Here is an 18,517-nt window from a genome sequence, read left to right on the forward strand (position 1 = left end):
ATGTCTTCTCTTGATGAATTTGCAACTCAACTCACAAGGGAACAAGCAAAGTTAACACACGTGGGTCAATTGAAGCCTTCCAAATATCAAAAGTTGGTTGCAAATGACTCCTCTCCAAAGGCTCCCAAAGGAAGGGGAAACAAGCAACACAAGTATCCTAAAAAACATGACAAAGGTGATGACTCTCCTTCACAACATAATATTGAATCCAAGTCCTCTTCAAGAGAGGAAACATCTAGAAGAAAGAGAGATAAATGTGCTTATTGCAAAAAGTTGGGACATGATGAGCATAAATGTTTCCATAAGAAGATTGATGAACTCACTCACATTCTTCAAAAGAACAATATCCAGTTGCCCTCATCAGTGTCTTTTCCTTCTTCTCAACATCAAGCAACTTCTACATCGACATCATCATCCAAAGGTAAAGGACAAGCACTCATTGCTTCCACATATCTTGAGCAAGGTAAATGGCTTCTTGATTCAGGTGCATCACATCATATGGCATCTTCTATGGATATGTTTTCTTCTTTGAGCCTTGTACTTCTCCACATATATTGAATAGTAATAATACATGTATGAAAGTTTGTGGGAAAGGTTCTATTCCTATGGGAGAGGGTACATTTAATGATGTTCTTTGTGTACCATCCTTGACCTCCTTTCCATTTACCAAATTACTCATGGGGCATAAGATAAAATTGTTGAGTTCACTCCTGATCATGTCTATATTAGGGACATGGAGACTAGAGATGTCATAGCTATGGGAGTTGTTGATCATACATCACGCTTGTATTCTTTTGCACATTTTGTTAATAATGATGATTATATTCATGATGTACCTAACCCTTTTATCAAGGGTGAATAATTCATGTGAGGAGAACATTGGACACTTGAATAATTTTGTTCTTGAGACAAGTGTTGAACTTCCTACTCCTCCACCTCCTACTTCTTCAAACAGTTTTCAGCAAGATGATCTTTATGCTTCAGATCTTGCAGTGTGGGATGAATTCCTGGATGCTCTTTCAGATGTCTCTCATAATGCAGATTTGGTTAATACATCTGAGGGGGTTTCTCTTCGAGACACTTCTTCACCTTCTTTGGAGATTGGATTTCCCAACTCTTCATGTTCTCTTAGTTTTTCAAATCTCATAGGTCAGCTTGATGGTGTGACAAAATCTTTGAGCTTGGAGACACCTATTCAATCTTTAGAGAAGCATACATGGAGACCTACTTCCTCTTTCCTCACTTTTTACATGGAGTGGCTTCTTCATCATTTGATGTATTTATCTCTTCCTAAGGGGAGACATGTTTTTTGTAGGCATTGGATTATATTTTGCTTATAGGTACTCTTCATCTACATTGGAGCTTCTTCATTATGGGGGGGATATCATGTCTCCTTATTTCCTTCCTATGCAGGGATCATTCTTTGTATATACATGATGTATGCAATTTTTGGGGGGTCTTGAGTACTCCATCCATCCATGCATCTTGTTTTCATCTCTCTTTTTGGAGGAGGATTTTTCCCATGAGGTTTTCTTCCTCCACTTTATGAGAGATAACATTTCATGTATTGCATTGCATATTGTACATGGGTACCTAAAATGGCCCAGTAGCCGGGACCCATCTTGCATTGTGAGTTTAAGTGCATTCCCCTAAGTTGCACTTAAGGGGGGTGTTGGTGTAATTAAATATTCACTAATTACACTTACTTAAGCTTACTTAGGATAATGCATTGCATAGTACTTTGTGATTGAGACACTTAGGAGTTTGCACCTCAATTAAACACATGGTATAGGAGAATTCCACTCTAGGTGGTCACAATTGTTATCTCATTCCACCTTTAGTACACTTACCACATTATCATCCTCATCATCGCACATACTTCATTGCATAATGGAGGATGATCCACCTTTGGTGGACATGTGATTCCACCTTGTGTGGGTGATGGCTTATCTTCTCCTTATCATTGTCTCTTATTGCCTCTCCTATATAAGGATGCCTATTATGTACATTTTAAATCAATCAATTGGATGTCAATCAAGTCCATTATCAATAATAGCATTCTTGCATCTTCATGCAATTGTCTTGCCAATCTCTTGTGGAAGTTATCTTGGTCTTTCATTTGATCCCGGGGTGTTGTAGAGTCACCTAAAACTCTAACAAAATGACTTAAAAACTTTCTATAATGCCTATGATGAATACCTCATCAATGTTAAAATATTTCAAATTTCCCCATATTTCAATAAACATCCTCGCTATCAGATTTCCAAAATCTAAATCTTTTACTTTTTTCTGGGTTCAACTGTTTAAAAAAATATTGCTACACAGTGGGACCTACAAAAAGTTAAACAAAAGAAATCCTAGCTTTTTAAAAGTTGTCAAACAAAAAATGGCCTTCGAAAAAACATGTTCACTACTGTCCCCATACCAGAAACTAGTGGGAGCATAGGAAGTAGGACCTAGCACACTACTTAGTAATCAGTTGCCAGTAGCATCCCAACCTACTACTTGTTATTGTCGTAGGTTGCAGAAAATTCCATGGTTCTTTGCAAAGATAAAACTTAAAACACTACTTGATATGCATTTATATGCTAAGGAGCTGTTTTGCAATAGTCAAAGGAATTCACATGTCCATGCACACAAAAACAAATCATGGTTTGTGCTAGGGACAACCATTTGGTGCAGTTGACACAATGCATAGGTACATTTATAGGCTGCAACATCAAATGTTAAAAAAGATCAAGGGTAAAGAAAACAGACCTTCAAATAGGCTGACAATGTTGAGTGCTAGTGCTACAGTGATACACCTTGGTAAAATAGAAACAGTTAAGGCTGGTTCCAACCCAATCATACGCCCTACAGCTGCTGTAGAATAAAGGGAAAATACAGTTGAAGCCACCACTGCCGTGAAGATCTCCGTGGCATGTCGCTTGACAAGCTAAGGCACAAAAGAAATCCAACTTCATAAGATCTCCAAAGCACAAATTCATAGTACTTATTTAGTTGTATCACTGCAAATTCATTTAGCACAACTTGTCTTTGTAGCTACTTTCTTGTGACAAGGAATTCTAAAGGATGTCATTAAAACTATAACGATGCTATTCTTCACACTATGCTGGACTAGGAAAAGTGTGGGGTAGATTACTGTAGATACAGCAATAATTGCAAGTACTTGTACTATGGCAGGCATATTGTAATAGTCATTGTGGTTGCAAAAGATGAAGAGGTTCAATCCACTAGAACAAGAGTAAAAAGCACACCAAACACAAGTAATTCCTTTAAAATTAGGGTACATAACAAGATGGAACATTATAATTATAAATATTGTAAACCAAAATATCATACAAAAGTTCATTCATTCTGCTGTGTCATGCATATGATTATTCTTCTACTTGTAGATTCATAGACAGGCAAAATGCTCAACAAAAGCACATCACTTTTTCAGAGAAGATTTTATCTAAATTTATAGATCACCTTTCTGCATATTTCAAATTGAACATAAAGAAGAGTTAAAGGAATATGAAAGACCTTTCTCTGCCGAAACATAGAGAAAGCAAATGAGAGAATCACGGATCCTAGAAATCCCATGAATATATCGCCAGCACCAGGATTCGATGAATTTTTAGTCAAATATGATCCTGCACGTTGGAGGTGTATTAAATAAGAATATATAGAGATGCCTTGGGCATATTAAATTGCAACAGAAAAGAATAAAATCCTCAACTATAATGCTTTAATATTTGATTTCACAATAACAAAAGAAATGAAATATTTTACATTATTTTCATGCAGTACAACCACAATGCCTAAGCTACAGTGATATCTTAAATGTGATAAATGCAAACCAATGCAGACAAAAGGTGAAACAAGTCTTGACTATGTAACTGCAAAATATTGAACCATGAACTTTTTGAAAGAAATATAACAACCAAATGTTGACATGAAGATAACCAAACAATTAAATTATAAAATCAACATTGTTAACATTACTAGATTCAGCATCCCACAGGCACCATATTGACTTGACAATGTAAAGATCAGATTTGTATCCTAGTGGAAAGGGTTATATAGTGTTACATCCCTTCCATGAGGACTTTTTAACAACTGTAGTAAATATTTCATGTGAAGTATGAAATTAGTTTGTTATGTGGATTTTGGATATTCAACTAAGAAGCTTATGATTAACATGATTGTGTTTTCATTTATGTGGATTGTTTAGCCCATAATATTCACGTGGGATTTCATTCATGAGTGGATAATGCTTTTATGATGCGGAGATAAATTCCAAAGATGACTATTCCTTCCTTGTCAATGGATGTAGGAGTAGATCAATCCTACGAATAGGGGAAGAGTACCACCAAAGAGAGAATGTGCGGACATGAGGTTAAGGTCCAAGCTGGATACCATAACCAAGTATCTAGTCATTCGGTCTTGGGTAGATTGTTTCCTTGGTCATGTCGGGTGGGTTGTTGATCTTGACCTAGAATTTAGTAAAATAATTAACGACTCTCAATTGATAGAAGTGCACTGTGATCTTTTCCTAACGATTTTGAAGGGACAAAATTTGGAAAACTCATTACTTATCTTTGTTCAATTGTATATACATAACATATACAACTATATGTAAACATAGATAAATGTATGTGCATACCAATGATCATAAAGTGTATGAAAGCCATTTGCACAACCATTCATAGACATGTGCATAAAGTCGTATTCTATAAGTGACCATTTCTATGTATTTATGATGGTTAAGCAATTGAGTACATGAAGTGTCGTGTGAAATAGTAAGCTGGTTAATGATCAAGATTTCATGTGAAGATGACATGTTAGTTATCAGCTAAGATGTTGCTATATTGCTATCTTGAAATATTGGAAAGTTGGTTATTCTTTCATGATAAGTGAAATGGTAGTTGGTCATTATGATTTATGATTAATAGCTTGTTAAAATAATTTTGATTATTTTGAAGAATATGATATTATTGTGGAGGATTTTCTTCTTGCAAGAGCATGTCGAAGGCGGGAAGCATTGCCAAGAAAGAATTTAGGCAAGGGACACCACTTCACCTAGGAGTCGACAGGTATGAAATCTAACCACCAAAGCTAAGGGGTAAAACGGCTAGGCAAGCAAGAGTATATTAAGGAATACCATGAGCTACCCAGTCAATAATTATGCATTGTTAAGAAAAACACTAAACATTTAATTAAAATATATTACCTTATGAAAATGATGATTTAGTGCACCATGTGATATTGCCATGCCTGAGTACAATAGTATCATATCCTCTACGTATATATGTATATATATATGTATGTATGTATGTATGTATGTATGCATGCGTGATTTAGGCATATGTATGCGTACACATAATATATGACATAAATACGTTAATATACCACACATATGTGTGTGTGCGTGCATGTGTACACAAGTATAGGAAGGTAGAGAATGACATTATTATACTAAGGTAGTTAAGCATTAAGTTTCCTTGGCAATGGTTTTAAGCAACTATATTTCTCTTATGTGTTCCATGGGCCTTATATTACTTTTTTTGCTTATAAAGTGGCCACATTAATATTATTTTATTAGCCACATTGAATCGATGGCCATATGCATTGTAATTCCCTGACGCCTTTGCAAAATCTTGCTCATAAGTGAGCATGCAGCTGAGAAGGCTAAGTATGATGCAAAGCTCATTCCAATATAACAATTCTTGCCTCCGGCAAAAACCGCGTATATATATGTGTGTGTGTGTGTGTGTGTGTTGCGCGCGTGATTTAGGCGTATGTATGCGTACACATAATATATGACATAAATACGTTAATATACCACACATGTGTGTGTGCGTGCATGTGTACACGAGTATAGGAAGGTAGAGAATGACATTATTATACTAAGGTAGTTAAGCATTAAGTTTCCTTGGCAATGGTTTTAAGCAACTATATTTCTCTTATGTGTTCCATTGGCCTTATATTAATTTTTTTGCTTATAAAGTGGCCACATTAATATTATTTTATTAGCCAAATTGAACCGATGGCCATATGCATTGTAACTCCCTGACGCCTTTGCAAAATCTTGCTCATAAGTGAGCATGCAGCTGAGAAGGCTAAGTACAATGCAAAGCTCATTCTAATATAACAATTCTTGCCTCCGGCAAAAATCGCAACTCACATAATCTCTTCCATCTTTTAGATCTTGCCTAAGCAATCTCTACCTACAAATAGTCGCCTTATTATTTCACATGGAAAAAGTCAGTTCAAATTTGAATATTGCAGAGCACTGGTGCAAGCGGTAGTAGTCGGTCATGCTTCTTGTTCTTAGCAACCAGAGTTGATCAACCGAATTGCCATCACTTCTCAAGCCGTGCAAGTGCTGACCATTAATTCAGGTCATGAAAACATTATTATTATTAAACTTTATTCAATTTCATATTGCATCGAAGCATGATTGTAGTCGGTCATGAAATCATAAACTAGAATAGATCATGTTAAGAACAGTAGTTCTTTCTTTTGCATACTTGGGATGAATGATTTAGAAGCATGGCATTCAACCTAGAAAGAACTTAAAAGCTGAATCATAACTTATACAGGGATCTGTGCGTGTTTATTTTACCATGCCAATTCCATTAAGGCAAACATGATGCCTAAGAATTAATTACTTTAGCATTTGAGTGACTTTTACGCCAACACCATAAGGCGGATATTTAATTTTTGCATGTGTATTTGCAATTTCATTGGCAATAAATATAAAAATGCTTATACATTTAGAATATCTTATAATGCCAAAGCCAGATCGGCATATACATTGGTTGTATTTAAAATGCCTACACAATCACCAAGTGGTTCATCCAGGAAGACCAACATGGTCGAGATGAAGGGCGTGAATGGTAATCAATGAATATCGGTTTATCCTTGCATAATAAAGAAAGGAATCATCAGTAACTCAAACAAGAAAGCATGTTGTTAAAAAGAAACTATGTTAGCTCATGATAGTCCTTAATGTAGTCTTGTTGTCAAGCGAGCGGTGGGTGATCGGGTACACAGTGCCCTCACATATCCTTGGCCAAGGTAGGTTAGTGGCATGCTTGTCGTGTGATCACTAGATGTCGGGGTGCTAATAGTTACCAGAAAAGTAAAAAGAAGGTATCCTAAGCCTAGTTGGTTATATACCTGATGCTCTAAGACCAAGATGCTCAATGGTTGGGCATTGGTGCCCCAGGCCTGATTCCCAAGGTAGAGAAGGCCTTTCTTGGTAGAGATTGTGTGCGGGTACTTAGAGGTCTGTGGTTGGGAGGTTAAGCCCAATGACAATGCTTCTCATTTCCTGTGGTAATCAAGGCTTGTACAACTCAAGTCAAAGTCTCTATGCAATCATCTGAAAGTCAAGTACTTTGCTTTATATTTATGTTCTGCAGTTCTAGTTAACTATTATAGTTAGATGATATGGTTAGCTTCTCTTTACTTGGATTAAAGCAATTAGTTCAGTTAATAGTTTTCTTGTTTATATTAATGATAGGAAAATGATATAAATGCATATGTAGTTATAACTGTCTTTCATGTTACATTGGAAAGAATGTTATTTTTAGATCATTCCAAGTTATTTAATTAGTATGAAATTTTAGCATGTCACACTTATACAAGGAGGGAATCGACCCCTTGATGAACAACCTCTTCTTCAACCCATCGGCTAGTTGATTCTCCAACTTGCCTATAAATTCCTTGAGTCTACGATAATAAGCCTATACACTCTCATTCTTCCCTTGTTTGGTATTATGAATTTCAGAAACAATCTCATTGTCGTGTTGTAGCAATTTAAACTCGACTTCGAATGCCCTCCCAAGCATGCCCAAAGAATCTATGGATGAAGCATCAGTTTTGAGAGTCGCTTGATGGTTGTAATTTGTAGCATTTTTGGAAACGCTCTTAGCTGATAGTCTTTGTCATCCTAACCATTTTCTACCCAGATAATCTCACAAGTCTTCCAGTGCCTTGTAGGGGTCTTCTAACTCATTCTTGTGAACTTTGGCAGTTTTTGTTGATCCACAATCAAACCTGTCCAGAGGAGTCACCATATTTCTCACTCGATCGCCCCATGGTGCATCATACTTGAGTGGACGGTTCTGACCTCTATGTTCCAATTCTTTCCCTCCACTCTCTGCTATGTACATCCTCCATACATCCACCTCTTGCATCCCCAACACCTCAAGTACTTCTAGGCCTTGACTCATACTTGTATTCCCTCCATCCAAGGGCCTTTGCTTCAAATCATCTAGTGATGGGTTCTCCTAAGATGGATGGGTTCTCGATGTTGTGCACTATGTTAGTCAGTTCATGATTTGCTTCGTACTCTTCATCTGACGATGTATATACAAATGACTATCTTGCTTGGTTGGCAAATTTCGTCAACATTCTCTTGTAATCTTCTCTGTTCTCTTTGTTCTAGAATTATTAGAGATTGCCTAATCACTTGGTTTTGACCACCTAGTGACCTCTCCTCCCTTTTATTAGGATCCAAGGGAGTGAATCACACAATGCTGACCCAATTTCTTTTAAGGCAATGACGCTAAATGTTTACTATTGTATTGGATAATTTACAAACATAAAATAATAATACAGATCGCAATGCCTGCCACATATACAAGTTAAATATATCTTTATTAGCTCTTAAATACAATATAGGGAAAAAGACTAGAGATGGTCCACCAAGGATTACAATTTACCCAATGATACCATTCCCCTTCCTTGGTAGTACACAACATATTTAAAGGACCCTACAGTTGCCAAGAGAGACACAATTGTCAACCAACACAACTACCTGTGAATGATTAAAAACTTACTACAGACAATCAATACATTTACGAATTTAAGTACACATTTTATGCCAACAACAGTTATCATTATTGATTCTTGCAACATATAATCAGCATTCAGCATTTCTTCATGTAATTAGAAACTATTACCAAAATCAGAGAATCATCATAGTGCTAGCATATAGTTCTCAGCTAGACTAATCACACCTGCAGTAAAAGCACACAAGAGTCTAGGACGTAGTATCCGCCTTCTAGATTTATCAGGTGTGCTCTCATTCATGATGTTATGCCGTCTTATGTATTTCTACTTACATGCTGATCAGTCATCATAGAAATGATCTCTAATCTTAATGGTGCCATCGATTTAGAGAATTCATCAGTAAATTATATATAGCACTGCATCATTGTTGCATATTGCTTGCTAATCGATTCAGTTGATCATGGGAATGATTAATAAATTTAGTACAGTGCATATGGAGTTAGACATAATAGTATTTCCATTGCATCATTGTTGCGTGACTGCCAGCTGTGCAATCATTGACATATGGATGGCTGCCTATAATAGTAAACTAGTAATATCCTTAACAGATTTGAAGCATATTTAAATATGCCTGTCTGATTCATGATAATAATCAATGCATCTAGATCATACTCTTGAATGTTATTCTTTGACAAATCAAACTGCTGTGCATCTGCATATAGGTAGAAGAATTGTTTCAATGATTCATATCCTTTGAAAGGGAAATTGCACTCTGTCTTCGAGAAATGCATTGGCCTGCATTCATCTCTAACTGAATCTTCATATTTCTTTCAAACAATAAAACCAAGGAATTCATTCCCTGTTTGAAGTACAAAAGTATCACTATTTCCGTAAGAGAAAGAATCCTCATAACCATGAGAAGAGAGAAATTTCCGTGGCAGTTTATCTTTGCATTTCACTGTTTATTGACAGTCAAGTATCAATTTGAAACTGAGTCATTGTTTAAACTGAAATCAACTTCTGAGACTGGGCTATATAGAGAACCCTTTTACACTGCAACTATAAACTATCCTTAGGTCTTGGTAGACAAGGCACTGAGATTATGGTGGGGTTGGATTGTTTGTTAAGGGAATGCTGCCCTGCAGCTAGGTTTAGGATGCTATGTAGTCCAAATCACAACTAAACTAAAAATCAGGGTAAAACATGATCAACCTAGAGATTTAGGTATGTGGTCACATGGCCTTGGACTGCAATGCAATATATTTGAAATTCAGGATGGTGAGTCCTTAAGGTCATGGAGACCCAATTAAAGAAGTCAAAGGACTCTTCTACGAGTTTGTTGGTGACAATAACAGCATGAAGTGCAGTAATTGCATATTTAAAACCTTAGCCAAGGTGGTACTATTTTTTTTAATTATGTTTGAAACAACAAAAAAACATAAAACAATGATTTATGTGGGGAAAACCTTTTCAGAAGAAAAACCTCAAAGTCCGAAATCTACACAATATATTATCAACTACTGAAACAGATTACGGCACACATGTAATGCAAGATTTTACATAAATCTTCACCTCAACTATATCCTAGAGGAATTTTGGCAATATTCCAACAGCATTCAGAGTTGCAAAACTAAGCTATCTCAAATGACAATCACAACTGACCTCATAGCATTGCAGGATGAAAAAGATTTTCTTTCAAAGCTTGGTTCTAAACTGTCAAGCTGAGGTACAACGAGACCACTGTACTGTTTTGGAATAAGCCATTGTTTTTGGGTTAAACACAAAAAGTATAATTCTTTCTTGGAAATATAATACTTGCGTGATATATCTGATGCATTCTCATAAGGATTGGTGAGGAATATATAACTGTACAATTGCATTATCAAACAACTAGATCTTGTAGATCATTATAAAATAACAAAGCATCAACAGTATTATTTCAGAAGTGTAAAGGAAACAGGAAGCAAAAAGAAAAGGTGCAAACATGAAATTGCAACCAGGGATAGAATAAAATTCTACCTAAATTTATCTCTCATTTGACTGAGTCCAGAATGAGCTAACTCGTGGCTATTAACTTTTTATAGACAACCTTTGTTGATCAGCTCAAATATCAAAAATTTGAACTCAATATGTTCATTTTTATCCAAGCCAGGTCAACAACAAGGAAGCTGAAATTGTCATATGAAAAAAAAATGCTAAACGAGGCCTGAAAAGGATTCCATAAAGTAAGGCAATTGAGATTGTTAGAAAGTAGTTACAGCATGAAAGTATGTACACCTGTCTTCTATTCCTACAGAAAAAATTTATTTCAAGACCTTGAATGAATACACAATGCAGTACTATATCCAGTTAAATCATATTTGCAAAGGAAACACTGTGTTCAGTTGGGTTCACAACATGGATTTGATGCAATGCTAACATAATCAAGTAATAAACAGGAACTTTGATAACATGATAAGTAGGAGATAATTTCCAAAGCCAGCCAATTTGTGATATTGCTATCAGGATTCAACTGTGTAGTTTTTTGAGAAAAACTCATTGAAATTTGTAAGTTCAACCACATACCTAATGTGGATTCAAAGCCTGAACCAGTAATAGCTCCAAAAGCAAACACTGCCAAATCTGCAGACAGGGCACAAGTAATAATTGGATGCAATAGTTTCTTGGCACTTGATGGAAATCTGCATGCACACATTAACATAAGCACTTGCACGGAGATAATTCTCTTTTTCAACATATTAAAAATACAAATATGTACCCCAAATAGAACAGTTAGTGCATGCATGGGTAATAATGTTTTCCTAAAAATATAAGCTGTTCAACATAGATGTTAAAATTTTCTTACAACGAAAAAATAATACTTACCCAGAACCAACAATATATCCTAATACGGTTGCTGCTAGGAGGAATGGAAGACATGTGCTTGCATATGTTCCAAAAGCCAATGGTGAAAGGACAGCCAAAGTGAAAGAGAGTATGAAAATACTAGTCCAAAACCATATCTCATTCTTTGAAAATGGGGAAGGCTTTGGCATTGGTTCTGCAGGAATCATCTTTGTTTTCACCATCCTTCTCACTGTAATGGCTGTATAACCAGCAACACAGAGGGATGCTACCCAGCCACCAACTGCATAAATAAAACAAAGCGTGTCAATATTTAACATGAATATATGCGTGCAACTAATTTAAAGCTTAAGAACAACCTTCAAAGCCTATTCATTTCCTTTATAATTACAAAAGCGTTTCATTTTTAACATATGCTCTTAGTTTTAGCAGTCCTCGTAGCTTTGTCTGCATTTGGACAAGTGATAGGCAGAAAAATGGTACACTTTCAACTAACAATACCCTAGGATAACGGAGGCCATCACTTTTAGGAAACACTTGATCAAGACTGGCACTGTATTGATTAATAGTTTTTTCCTTTTTAGTATTTTGATGATGATCAATCTATTTGATTATTAAAAAATCCATCGATAAACTTCTAACTTTTACAAAAACTTGCAACTGGAAGTTAACATTTTTGTCTTTCTAGTCTAAGGTGCAGTCATAGAAGAAGTTTATCAATTATAATTTTATTGATAGTGAAGCTCAAAGTTCATACGTATTGAAATTTTGAAATTGCTTTTATGATGTGTATTTAACTCTAATTTTGACCTCTCTATAAAGGGCATCAATAATGTGTTCCATAAATCAAGTAATATGCATGTTTTGAAGAATATTTTAAAAATCTACATATTTTTAACGTTCAAAAAAATTGCTGAATTAATGTCAAGTGTTTGTCAATTCCCAAGATTTATTAAATTGAGTCAATCAAGTAATTGTCAAGTCCAAGTTTTTCAACTGTGGGTGAAATAGCATCTTTTCATCATCCCAATCTGCAGAAGTTGCATGTGGAGTCACTTGGGACTACTGTAACTAAATTCTAGACTGCTACAAGTGGGCAGTAAAACCTATGCATGGAGGTATTGTCCTTCATTCTCCATACACATGAGTAGGGTTGCAGGCCATGATCATCTTCAGATCAATACAAAGCTATAATGGAACTCGGTGTAAAACATGGAGCTTTTGTAAAGCCCTTGAAGGGATCTATACAGATGTATGATGGAAAATCAGTAACATGGGGAGCTTAGCTCACTGTTCTTGGAGTATTTTCCCTTTTAAGGGCATCTCTAATGTAACATTATGTTGCATAATATTGTGTGTGTGATGCAAATTTGTTTTTCCACTAAGACATTTTTATTTTGGAATTCCTTTAGTGTACATGATATAGGCAGTCAGTAGAGACAATTAAATGCATGGAAAGGTAGTTGCAGAAGCATCTCATTTTAGAATTTGTAAATGATATAATAAAGTACAACATGTCTGCTCCAGGTTTCTGGATCAAGTAGCATACAAGTCTCCCATTCCTATTGAGGAAGTGGTATCATAACCATTCCTTTTTGAGTACTGGAGGAAAGTGGTAGCAAGCAGGTCTTTCTGTTGTACCTAAGTTTTCCTCAGATCCAATGGTGTGCAAAGGTTGTCTAATTAGCTACAAGGTGCAAGATAGGTAACAAGAAAAGCATATTGAGGTTTTAATTGCCAAATCCAAGAGTGAGTGCGAGACCAAGAGGCAAAGCCTGTGTGATTTGAGTCAGTGCCAAAGCCACTGTCAAGAACCTGAGCAACTGCCAATTGAGCAAGGGCCAAAGCTAGTGCCAAATCGGACCCACAAACAGGTGTAACAGCCATAGGAATTTGTTGGGCCTGGAGACTTAGTTGTCAATGCAGGAGGACGGAACTCAAATTCAGACAGTAGTATATCAAGTCAACAGGACGAATTCAACCGAACCCCTTTTGTACTTCATTTCCAAAGGATTGGAGATTCATCAGCTAATTTGAGCATTGTTCTGTCATTTAAATAAGCTCTTCTTACAGTGGTTTCAGTTGATCAAGAGAAGGATCAACTGTAAGGGTATCTCATCTCCATGGTGGTTTTAATCCATCAAAGGGTCATTGCAAGTAATCAGGGAGAATAAATCAGTAATCAGCTCTTGAGAAAGTTGCTATAACTCAAATTGGAGAGACATGAGAGTTCATAATTTCACTTTTTCCTTTAAAGCTTTTGGGGATCAAAAGCTCCCTGATTTGGGAGGGTTGATTCATAACTGAATCGGTTAAAGTGGACAATGAGGTCAAGATTGCAAATTCGCCTGCAGCAGCTGAAATGACAACCATAGAAAGGCTTTGTGGAACTGCAATTCACATGCAACAAATGTCATGGGCAATTATATAGTTGCCAAGTCAACCAGAATAGCATGGAGAGTAATTGGTATCACTCCAAATCCATCTTTGCTTCTGAAATCCAACATCGACAAGTGGCAGCTCACCAGCATTACTTGCAGCAATGTTCAAGTAGGTGAAGACTATATGATCACTTACAGCAATGCTATAGTATTGCTTGAACAGAGTTGGTACTGTCCTGTGGGGACAGAAAGTCACATAGAATATAAGGTGGGCAGTAGCTATTTTGGAGACAAAAAAAGAGGAGACAAAGGGACTTCTTGTTTGGTGGCAATGATTAAAGAAAGGTCATTCCATAAGTCTAATTAATGTCCCCTGCAACGACTGCTTTCCTTCATTGGCAAGCATCCACTCTCCTTAGTCAAAAATGACACTTGCCATTACCAAGCATCTATTTGCAGGCATGATTCACCTAGCTAGTTGCCTAATTTGCAAGCAATTCATTTTGTCTAGGCGAACATTATTCTTTATTGGCCAATACCCTAACTTGCCCAACCACTAGCCACAATTGCTTTGTTGGCAGCAACAACTAGGCAGCTATTGTTACATTGTTGATAATGAAATTGAAAGGGCAAAAGATGTAGAGCCAGAAAGTGAAGGGACAAGGTAATGGATTGAAGAATGGGAAATAAAGATTAACCTTTGTTAATGGCATGGGAAACGATAAGTGCAAGAGGTTGGTAGGTTGACAAAGTTATGCTACCAGCTGGAAAAGAAGAAAGCATCCAGGGCTGAGCTTTGCTCCACTTATTTAACAGATTGTTAAGGCCATGGGACAGCCTGCACAAAGTTTGGAGCCTTATTGATGTGGAGGCCAAGAGTATGATGGTAGCGACATTGCAACTCGCAAGAGTGCCAAAACCATTTACATTTGTTCAAAACGTGTTGAAGGCACATGACTAAGATAGGAAACAAATGTTTCTGCAAATGTAGGAGACCAACACCTTTCCGTAATCCATTCAGCAGATGTTGCATCTGGAGTCATTTGGGACTACGGCATCAAAATTCTGTACTGCTACAAGTGGACAACAGAACTTGTGTAAGGATGTATTGTCTTCCACTCTCCATGAATGTGAATGCAGCTGTAGGTTGTGATCATCTTCAGGTCAGTCTGTGGATGTGATAGATCTCAATATGAAATGTAGAGCTTCTGTAAAGCCGATGAGGAGAATTATATACATTTATGGCTGAGGATTAGTGGCATGAGAAGCTTAGCTCACTAATCCTAGAGTTTTCTGCCCACTTCAGAGTTTCTCAAGAGTAATCTGGTTTTGAATATTGTTGTTTGTGCAACACAGGTTTGTTTTCTGAATTGAGGGACATATCTAATTTTAAATTGCCTTAGTGTGTACACTATAGTTAGCCATTAAGGGTGGTTTGAGACATGGAAAGATAGTCATAGAGAATCTCGTTTTAGAATATGTAAGTGATGGACCAGGGTGTAGCATAGCTGCCCCAAATTTATGGACTGTCAACCGCCATTTGGGAAAATGAGTGCGAGTGTAGTGGGGAAAGACAAAAGTAGAGTCATCCTAATGCAACTCATCATGTTTCCCAGTAATTGCACATCTGAATTACCAGATATGGTCTAATAAGGATACTTGGAGCCCTGAAAGAGTTAAGGATTGATGAATAGTTTGGTAGAAAGTTGTGGAGTTGCAACTCTCCAAAATCAGGGTAGAATTCCATGCCCACTTAAAATTGGTTACTGATTTCCGTATATGTTAGTCAACTTTGTAATTGACTAAGGTCCATATTTACAAATGATCCGTTGAGATTTCTTAATTTTCGTGAAATTTGTTATGTACTTCTTCTGTAGTTGTACTCCAAAATCTGAGATCAGTAGCTAAGTGCACCTATTTATTTCTTCTATAGTAATATTCCAAAACCTGGAATCAGAGAGTAAGTAAACAATCCCCAATTCAGATAGACAACAATGCTCTCTCCTACGATCTTTAGCCTTCTAGCATCTAGAAAATCACACGATGGATTTCAACATTCTGTAAGTTAAAGCATCAAGGCGTCTCGTCGTGTAATGCTCAACTTATTTTGTTATTCGTGCCACACACGCTGACAACTTGCGAGTTGACTCTAGGTTAGCGCTCTTTGCAAAGAAGAGAACAGAAGTAGCGGGGAAATTTCTCGCGAGAATAAAAACGGCAAAATAGCCACCCTTGATCTTTGAGAAGTGAATTGCCCTACTGCATCTATTTTCAATCCTAGCAACGCTCACAAATTGGTCATAGCAGAAATGTGTGTTCTACTGCAAGTAAATAAGATCGCTGAACCTGAGGATGGACCACAAAGTGAGATTCAAGAAGTTGATTTTCTAAATTACCATAAATTTCTCCAGAAGCTTTGTTGTTTTTCAAACCAGATCATTTCAGAGGATGCCATTAAAAAAAGTTCAACTGAAATCTTGCATAACTAAATCTAGGAAGGAATTACTGCTCAAATAATCTGCAGTTGCAATCAAATTTGTGTCCTGAGTTGAGCTTAAATCTTCTTAAGAATCGTTAGGACACTTGTTTATCTCGGCCTTTACTTTTCAATTCTTTTTGTTAAGCTCGATTTCAGAGAAGCCCTGTGACGTGCAAAATCTCGCGATCAGCATAAAATCTTCGCTTACAATTTTTATATATATTTTTATGTAATGCACTCCTTTTTCTCTTTCAGTTCCATTAATCCGTTACGATTGTCAACAGACAATAATATATATTTCAAAATTCATAGGACTGAGGTTATGTTCAGAATAAAGGTAAGAATGAATTGAAAGTACCGATGATAGCGCCAATTTTAACGGCGGAAGCAGCGGGAATGCCCTTTGCAGCGAGCGGCAAAACGACGAGAGAAGGCACGTAGAAGAGCGGCAGCCATCTCTGTATAAATGTGGTAGCGGGCTCAAAAAAATCCACCAAAGCCATCGCCGCTGCAGGTCTCACCAAATCCACCACAGTCAAGACGGAAAATATGCAAAACATTCCAAACAGGGCACTCGGAAACTTAATTGCCGCAGCTTCAAAGCCCTTCTTTAACAACTTGTCCATCGCCAACATTGACCCCAACGACACGCCCAAATGCATTGCTCGACCGACCTGAAAATGACGAAAAAATGCCATGAAATCGTGAGCTCACGGGATCAATCAAAATGTGAAAAACATTTATCACGTGAAATTGATGCATTCAATCAAACTACATTCTGCGAGAGGGAGTTGGCGCCCGTGAAGCCCGACTCGCCCGAAGCTTTAATTCTGTTCACATGAATTCTTCTCTGCTTTACAACACCAGAATTAATTCTTCTCTGCGTTACAAGACCAGAATAATTATTTTGGTAATTAACTGTGGCCCGCTTTGATTTCTTGTCATGTTGAATAAATCGAATTGAAGAAGATAGGTAAGAATAATTGTGCACGATTAATCGATTTGCGGGAGACTTCCAGGCGAGCAGCCATGAGATCTGAGATGGTGCTGCCGCGGCCATTAAAACAAATTTATGAGATTTTAATTAACGCAGGCCATTTATTCGATGCAGGTTATTACTTCCTCTGTTTCCTCATCATCCGCTCCTAAATTATTCTTCCACCAATATGTCAGTATTCTACGCTAATGAGAAACTGCCAGGTCAGCAGTTTTTCAGTTTCAGAATGTTTACGTGGACATTCGGAATATCTAATGGAAAGGTTTCTCTTTTTATCTGAAACATGCGGCAAGAAGCCCATCCATATAATGAGTGGATCACATTGGATTTGTATGGTTATATTGTGTCTATATTTAGACGTCATCATGAAAATATATTTATTGTAAGTAAACGCAATTTATTTATAATAAAAATTGATGAAACTTTAAAGTTGAATATAGATTAAAGGTATAATAGAATAATTCTTTCATGTGGGAGGTCTAAGGTTCGAATTTATTTCAACTTTAATACATAATAATAATTAATATTAATAAATAATAATAAATAGTCTAGGTTTCCACCCATTACCTATCAAAAAAAGTCACAATATTAAGTAAAACTTTTTCAAAAATAATTAAATATTTAATTTTAAAGAAAAAAATGAGAATCAAATATGGTGAAAAATGTAATTGTCTATGATATTATAATTAAAATTTATATACAATATGTTAGAATTTTGTGATTGAGTTTTTACTTAGGAGGTCAATGAGTTGGACATTTGTTTAGCCTATGGGTGTATTGTAGATTTCTTTGGCATGATTGTTGTAAATCTAAATGAGATTGTTTTTCAAAGGAAAGGAAGTTTAACATTATCAAATTTTCACAATCCATTTTAAATGTATATTTGGGAGGTTCATCAATCAGCATGGGAATATGTTCCAACTTACATGAACTACGAACTGAGAGGATTTGTGAGTTTATTGAGGGCATGATGTTCTTTATTTAATATTGAGGTCCATTGTTTTGGGCTTGACTACTTGTATATACTTT

At 36.4% G+C, this 18,517-nt stretch overlaps 1 protein-coding gene across 1 annotated transcript in view; it reads right to left on the reverse strand.

Annotated features, from left to right (window-relative positions):
* Positions 1 to 17,638, reverse strand: part of LOC149532301 (plastidal glycolate/glycerate translocator 1, chloroplastic) — a 44,437-nt gene extending 26,799 nt beyond the window's left edge. The window contains exons 1-6 of the mRNA XM_089807255.1: positions 17,267 to 17,638; positions 16,850 to 17,165; positions 11,653 to 11,914; positions 11,353 to 11,468; positions 3,526 to 3,635; positions 2,758 to 2,935 (exon numbers count right to left, since the gene is read on the reverse strand). Coding sequence (XP_089663381.1) covers positions 2,758 to 2,935; positions 3,526 to 3,635; positions 11,353 to 11,468; positions 11,653 to 11,914; positions 16,850 to 17,165; positions 17,267 to 17,551 — 1,267 coding nt within the window. The 5' untranslated portion in view covers positions 17,552 to 17,638. The remainder of the gene's footprint in view (positions 1 to 2,757; positions 2,936 to 3,525; positions 3,636 to 11,352; positions 11,469 to 11,652; positions 11,915 to 16,849; positions 17,166 to 17,266) is intronic.
* Between the last annotated feature and the right edge of the window lie 879 nt (positions 17,639 to 18,517).

The sequence above is a fragment of the Cupressus sempervirens genome, chromosome 10 (assembly GCF_028749045.1).
Source record: "Cupressus sempervirens isolate cs-2001-9-10 chromosome 10, ASM2874904v1, whole genome shotgun sequence".
Taxonomy (NCBI): domain Eukaryota; kingdom Viridiplantae; phylum Streptophyta; class Pinopsida; order Cupressales; family Cupressaceae; genus Cupressus; species Cupressus sempervirens.